General features: G+C 38.1%; 1 protein-coding gene across 1 annotated transcript; it reads right to left on the reverse strand.

Annotated features, from left to right (window-relative positions):
• Positions 1 to 4,978: 4,978 nt before the first annotated feature.
• LOC148038326 (peptidyl-prolyl cis-trans isomerase CYP18-3-like) lies at positions 4,979 to 7,180 on the reverse strand. Its single transcript, XM_087675407.1, has 4 exons — positions 6,518 to 7,180; positions 6,164 to 6,305; positions 5,936 to 6,018; positions 4,979 to 5,406 (listed from the first exon to the last, which is right to left on the reverse strand). Exons 1-4 carry the CDS (start codon positions 6,812 to 6,814, stop codon positions 5,194 to 5,196), a joined length of 735 nt encoding a protein of 244 aa, XP_087531533.1. The 5' UTR covers positions 6,815 to 7,180; the 3' UTR covers positions 4,979 to 5,193.
• Between the last annotated feature and the right edge of the window lie 380 nt (positions 7,181 to 7,560).

Below are 7,560 nucleotides of genomic sequence, written 5' to 3' on the forward strand. Positions count from 1 at the left end.
AGTTCTAGCATAGCAGTAGTAATGATCACTTGAGTAAGTAATACCTTCCAACAAGTGGAGAGCTGTACTCTTGAGCTATAAAGCTATACATAGTACATTTTGGACTTGAGTATATAACCACATATAATGGTTCTTTTCATATCTATAGTGCTTTTGGGAAATTTTCCAACACTTCTACCTTCAAGTGCTATTCTTAAAATTTAATATATTTTAGCAATTTGCAAGTTTTGACAGTTACTGAAATTGGTGAGCAAGACTAGTCATTAGTGCTTGTGGTCCAAAGGACAAAATAGTTTGGTCCATAAAGAGAGGCGAGTAGGTGCACCTTGTCATTCCTAGATTTGTGACTCATTGATATTTCCACCTCAAAAGAAAGGTGGAACTCACTGCATTCTACAACTTTCATCTACAACTAAGGAACACATTGGAATGACTCCTATAGTAGTATAACTAGGTGTGGGAAGGTAAATATCGAGTCATCAATTAGGATGAGGTATTTGTAAGTTGAAAGGAGGGGGAATATGGGGATAGTAGAAATTGAGGAAGATTAGAAGGGGGGAGGTGGGGATAGAGGAAAGCTTAGAGGAGGGAGGCTTGGGAATGGCTAGGGGATGATTAGCAAGAGTTAAAATGAAGTCCTTGGATTGCAAAGAATGCCTATACTCATGCTTTCTCCCTAAGTTGAGTGCTCCAAGTTCTCACAAAGATTGAGATATACTCCATGGATGTAAGGATATGGATGATCAAATTACAGGAAGGCTAATATGTTTCCAAAGAGGATGGAACATGATATGGAATGGATAAGAGGATACCAACTTTTAAAAGCCTAGAGAGTTGGAAAACTAGGGTAGGAGGTGAGGGCTTTGAGAAGCATTTCTTTGACGATGAAGGATGAGACATCATCTATTTTTTGGGTGCTCTTGAATGACTTAGTTCTCATGATAGCTCACATATTTAGAGCACTTGGCTTTGGGACAATAAGGAAAATATGGAATGCACATGAACACATCAACATACATGCCAATCCAAACGTATGCTCAAAGGGAAGAAAATAGTTAAATTTGTGAATGTAAAAGGACATGAGAAGGGCACTTAGAAAGTAGAAGAGGACCAGAAGCCATCTATATCTCTCCACCAAAAATATTAAAATGAATTGACAAAGTAGACAAGGATTCTAGAAATTAGCATGCGCAACATTTTCATAGGATGGATATTGAATATAGCAAGAGTTTCACACTCTAATGCTAAAAATGTAGCTTGAAACTTATGTATGGAGAGTATGAAAACTAGAAACTATAGGCACTATTATCTAGGGTGTGGATATAGTAATCAAAAGGGTTGTTTTAAATCCCCCATCCCCCAAAAAATCCCTAACAAAAGAACTACTTCATTTTGTTGTCGAAATAGGGATGTGAATCTAAACATTAAAATAGACCTTCTTGATGTTTTTGAAAGACCTATGGCTCATTCTCATAGATTGTGTTTCAATTTTTTCTATCATCTCTCTCATTTCTTCTCAAATCTCATGTGGTTATTGTTTAACCTCCTCCCAACTTTTCTTTTATACATTTATTTCCTTGCTTATCTATCTCCCCTTTACATGGCTCCTCCTCCTCCATTTATTCCTACTACTTGGTCTCTTTCTCCTCCATGTCCACTTCCATCTCTCCTTCTTCCTACTCCTTGTCCACTCTCTCCTCATGCTATTTGACCTATTTCACATAGTCCTCCATCTCCTTCTCATTCTTCTTGGACCTTCAAATGACTCCTCACAAGGATTCAACTTGACATATTTGGGAAGATAACTATTTGTCAATTACTTTATTGAATGTTAGAAATCAAAATTGTGGTTTGTAAGTAGTGTATAGATAACTTGTGAGGTAGTTCCACCTAGATAAGAGCAATTTCACATGGACCATGAGCAAGGGTGGACATGGTTGCAAAAGAGTACTTAAGGGTATTTTCTTGGCGGTACACAAGCTAAACTGACCAAAGATACACATTGCTAGTAACTATTGTATGATTATTTTGACTAGATTTTGGTTGTAAACTTTAACTTGTACTAGTTTTCACACTTGATTCTTGATGAAGCCTAAATATGCTCAAAATCTAGCACCCTATCGCATCTACATTAATAATATCACATATCAATGAAGTCTTATTACGGTTTTAAAAATGGTGTATTCATAAAGCAAGCCTATAAGTTTTGAGATCCCCAAGGAAACAATGGCTAAGGCCAATGTAAAAGAAAATATTATTCATTAATAAATTTTATACGAAGGGGTGCATGTGGGGGATGAAGGGGTGTGCTTCTTTCCATATACACCCCTTCTCTCTCTCATGCACACCCCCCCCATTGTGTGTCAAACAAGAAGTTCTCTCTCTCGTGTGTTTTCAAAAAAGGATAATAATGGAAAGCGATGAGGATGAAGAGGATGATGATGCAGATATGTGTTCTTTTCTTTATGTTCCATGAGCAAGAGAGATGAAATCTCGGCATAGATTTTGCTTTGATCGTGTTCCTGGGAGAGTCATTCCTCCATGCTCCATTTTTGGTGCACTGGCCGGGAAATCAATCGCTCATGGGGAAGAGATTCAAGACATTAATGGCAGGGTACTATTCGATTTGACTACAAAAAGGCGATTCAGAAAAGAATTGGGTGCATCAGTTCGCCATCATCAGGTTTCCTCTAATGTGATCAAGAATCATCGCAGCAACTGTCCTGTTCGGAGGCTTGTACTACTATCTAGCAGCGCCACTTCGACGGGCATCCCCATCGACGTCCTATTCGAAGTGTTCATCTCCCTCCCTAATCATCGCAACAAGGCCGCCAATCTGCGACGGGTCTATTTTCTCTTTGTCGACATCTGGGATGTGCAGTTTCGTGTTCCATCAGAAGTTCTATTGCACTATTTGATCATCATGCGTAACAACTTTTCTATTATGAAAAATCAAATCACAATATTTTATGTTATATACATATTTAAGAAGGGCCATTGATACTAGTGTTTCTATTCGACACATCCTCAACACATGGTTCAATTGAAGAATCCTCATGAGCATGAAGAAGATGGTCATCCCTTTGAGATTTTTGAGTGTGCAAGCTCATGACAAAGCAGGGGATAGCATCCTTGGTGTGGTGGTCCCTAGGTGGTCTCCTATGGCTCGGCTTCGTCATCGACGCTAAAGACATGTTCAACGGTGTTCTGGTTCTTTTTCTTCGTGCTTGCCGAGGACGGCTTCGCAATTGTGTCCGGGGAGAATGATGAAGCCTAAATATGCTCAAAATCTAGCACCCTATCGCATCTACATTAATAATATCACATATCAATGAAGTCTTATTACGGTTTTAAAAATGGTGTATTCATAAAGCAAGCCATTCTCTCATATTCTCATATTCTCTATGTTTATGCTATATAAACACATGTGATCTAGCTAGACATATGGTGATGCCATTTATGATTTGTGAACATTAGTTTCTCGATTAGTTTTAGCATTTCATTTTTTCTTTGCATTTAGTAGTATAGGAATATTATCACAATATGCATTGTGATTTGTGAATCGTGAATGCAAGTTTCTAAATGAGTAGGTGAAATGGATATTTATGTTTTAAGCTTAAAACCCTTGGCTCTATAGTCTAGGAGGTGGAAATTGGAATGATCGTTTTTCATTCTATGGATCTATTTTCTTCCTTTATATATATATATATATATATATATATATATATATATATATATATATATATATATATATATATATATATATATATATATATATATATATATATATAAAATAGCTCAAACTCAATAACTCCACAATAGGAACCTTGAACTAACATCGTGATGAGGGTAGTGGCAACATCGATCTCTTAGACACAATGATGATGCTGCTGCAATAAGAATATCAATGGAGGTAGCCAATGATAATGAGCGATGCCATAAATTGAGTGTAGTGATGATAGACTAGATGAGAATTTGAAGAATGGTTTGTCCAATTGTTTGTTTTATAGAACTTTTTAGGACTTCGTTTCTAAGAAATATTCTAGGTTTTTTGTTTCAACTCTTAATCCACTAAACTTCACTTTACGGTTGTACCAAAAACTAATAAATCAATCAATAGTTTGGGGTCTAATTTAGTCAACTTTCTGTAGCTTAACACTTACATGAAATTACAAAATGTATATAAACACTAAATGTAAACTAGCATATTGGACAGAGCTACAAGTTATAATCATTTTTAAAAGGCTTTGATATGTTTACTCATAATACAATGCATTACTAATATTAGCATAGCTTAGAGAACTTCATTTCGTCAACATGGTCAAGGTCACTTGTTACATTATTGAAATCAGACTCATAGGAATTTATAAACAAATATTATATTTATATTTGCAAAACATATTATCATCATGGATGTAAGACAATGACATTTATGTGAGCATATTTTCTACCTTGATGTAAGCCAAATTCACATTCATTAACTTTATCTAGTGGCACAATTTTCCACTTATAGTGAGAGATTTTAGTAGCCCTTTTCATCTCAAAGAGTTTTGAGCTTGAAAGACTCAAGTTTGCACTTTTGTAATCTCTTCTAGTTAGAGATGATGAGTAAAAGAAGTTGCGATACATAGGTTTCTCTTCTATATGACAAAACTAGCTAATAATGAATTATAAAACTAGGTATATAAATGTGTACCTTCCAAAAATGACAAAGTTATCTACAAATTTGATAACCAAAGTTGGTGATAAGCTATAAGTAGCTCCACATATCCCTAGGTAGTTCATTCTATGTATACCATCTATATCACGTGCATTCAAGGTTAATTATAAATATTCTTATCTGTAAATTTTTCCTTAATAAAACATAACCCTTTTCTATTCAATCTGTAAGTAATCCCTTTATACGGGACCCTTCTATATGTTTAAAAAAAGTGTAGAAATGATATTTTAAAAATACCTTATGTTGAACCCATGTGATACATATATACAATTATGATTGACCTCCCCAAGCACATATTACATATTAGTGATAAGCTATAAGCAACTCTACATATCGCATGGATAACATTTATAAACCAATCAAATTTGCAAATTTGCAAAATCTCATTAATGAGTCAACATTAAAACAAGTGTTGACTTTGTTAGGGCCCTATGTTGAGGTCCCTTAGTATAGGTGAGGTTCTAACTAAGAGATCACAATTCTCCACATTGTGTAATAATGATGGGCACTTGGGGTTCAGTGTCCTTCAAGGTCACATTGTTGATCTTATATACAATGTCCATTCCTCTTATGACTTCTCCCAAAATTACATGCATGCCATTGAGCTCAGAAGCTATATCAATAGTGATAAAGAACTCAAACCCATTTCTTGATGTTCCTGAGCCCACCAAGGAAAGCAAACCAGCCTACACAAGGTGTGAAGTTCAAAATCAAGACATATACATGACAATTTGGTGCTTTAATGTGACAAAAATAGTTGTGAGAGAACAATGGAGGACTTAAGAACATTACAGCTTTGATAGGAAGTTTAATCTAAGGGCCAGTTTAATCATCGTCTTGGCTAACTAATCAATGCTCATAGAAAATAGTTTTGAGAGCTAATAAGAAGGCATTCAACTTGATCCAAGCTTTAAATGTTGTTACATGACAATATAACTAAAGGCAACTCAATTTTATTAATTCTAAAGAAAGGGTGGGGGGGGGGGCGGGAGGGAAACATTAGGCCCAAGCCTTTGCAAGGCCAAAGGGGCATGGGGGCCCAACCGGGCGATGAAAAATAGTTAGATATATTTCTGAATTTTGGACCGTTTAAAAGGGTGCAGTCAACGACAGGAAGATCGGATCTGACTCGTCTGGGAGAGAGAGACATGCACACACACACAGACACAGAGAGAGAGAGAGAGAGAGAGAGAGAGAGAGAGAGAGAGAACTAACCTTGTCAAAAACGTCATTGTCTGTCTCAGATTCAAGCGACGAGACATCAATGGCGTCCAGGTCCTCGTTGATATCCTTGCCGCCTACAAAATATTACACGAGATTAGTGATGAAGAAAATCTCAGCCAATCCCGCACACACAGACACTGTACAGACACGCACAGAGAGAGAGAGAGAGAGAGAGAGAGAGAGAGTTCATGTGTGAGTGCGTGCGTGAGAGAGCTATACCATAGATGTCTCCTCCTTGTATGAGGATGTCTCGGACGACTCGGCTGATGGAGGTGCCTCTGTAATGCAGAGGCGTGCCGTTGGGAGAGACGCCTCTCTCTCCGCTGATCAGCGCTCGGAAGTTGGCCACGGCATTGGGCGCCTGCACAACATTAACTCACAGATCGATCGGCTAGTCAGCAAGATCTACTCACATGATCATTCATGCACGAGCTGCCTGCCACTGGGTCAAAAACATGGATCTACGACGGAAAATGTGGATTGGATCTAATGTTATGCAGGCACGAAATGGTCATAAAATGCTGAATTATGTCAGAGATATATACTGCTGTGAATGAGCTAGAATCACATTACCTTGCGGCGGTAGAGCTGCAGGACGAGGCGCTGCGAGGGGGAGGAATCAATGGAGATGTCGAGGAAGACGCAGGGGTTGAGGGTGCAGGAAGGGAGGCCGCGGGAGAGGTCGGCCATGAATCTGTCGTATAAGTTCTGGGCCATGAGCCTCTGCATGTAAATGTAATTATCATTGGAGTACTGCATATCAATCCTCGCGTTGAACAGGCCGATGCCCATGACCTGCAGCGCCATCACAAACCCTATGATCGCCACCACCACGCACAGAAGCGACCTCTGGTTCGCTGTCAGCGCCATATATATTAATAAGCTTATCAACTGATCATCGGATGATTAATTGCCTCTCGGCTTGATACTCCTACTCCTACGTTGCCTGCATCTGATGAGGTTAATGGCCTTTGCCTCTCCTACTCCGACTATTATATCCTCTTGCCATATCAACCTCCTAATCGATCAAATAGGTTGCAGCTTTTGCCTTTGACCTCATGTGACACGCTCTTGCCATGTATCACTCCTTGATCTACACCTTTAATTTTTGGTGTTGTGCCTCCTCATCATTCGCCTAGCTTTGTTCTAGGCCATCTATCACTCCGTCTCCTAGGTTTTAATTTAGCTTTCTTAACACGCCCTCTCTCTCTCTCTCTCTCTCCAAGTACCAATGTACCTTCACCATACATGGATCTTGCCCTCTCGGGCCATATATCCCTTGTGGGGCATCGTTCTTAGAGTACCTATGTACCTTCTCCTACATGGATCTAACATATCACTCATGGGGAATCTTTTTCTTTGAGTTTCTATGTATCTTCACTATTATGGATCTAGCTTTCTTGGGCCATATATCACTCATGAGGTATATTTCTTACCCCACTAGAGTTTCTTCTATGACTACCTACCCTTATTATGGATCTAGCTTTTTGATCATTAAAAAATAGTGGCAAAATTATCAACATGTCTTTTGAAAATATCAAAATACATAATTGGAGTTTTATAAAACAAATATACTAAAGTTTTGTCAGTTTTAGTCACTTATGGAATGGCAAACA

The sequence above is a fragment of the Lygodium microphyllum genome, chromosome 3, assembly GCF_053477565.2.
Source record: "Lygodium microphyllum isolate KBCC chromosome 3, Lygodium_microphyllum_v1.1.10, whole genome shotgun sequence".
NCBI lineage: Eukaryota > Viridiplantae > Streptophyta > Polypodiopsida > Schizaeales > Lygodiaceae > Lygodium > Lygodium microphyllum.

Coding starts and splice junctions, on each gene's coding strand:
- LOC148038326 (XM_087675407.1), bottom strand. CDS start 6,814: ATGGCGCTGACAGCGAACCAGAGGTCGCTTCTGTGCGTGGTGGTGGCG. Junction 6,019..6,163: donor ACAAGGAGGAGACATCTATG/GTATAGCTCTCT, acceptor AATATTTTGTAG/GCGGCAAGGATATCAACGAG. Junction 5,407..5,935: donor ACAATGACGTTTTTGACAAG/GTTAGTTCTCTC, acceptor CACCTTGTGTAG/GCTGGTTTGCTTTCCTTGGT.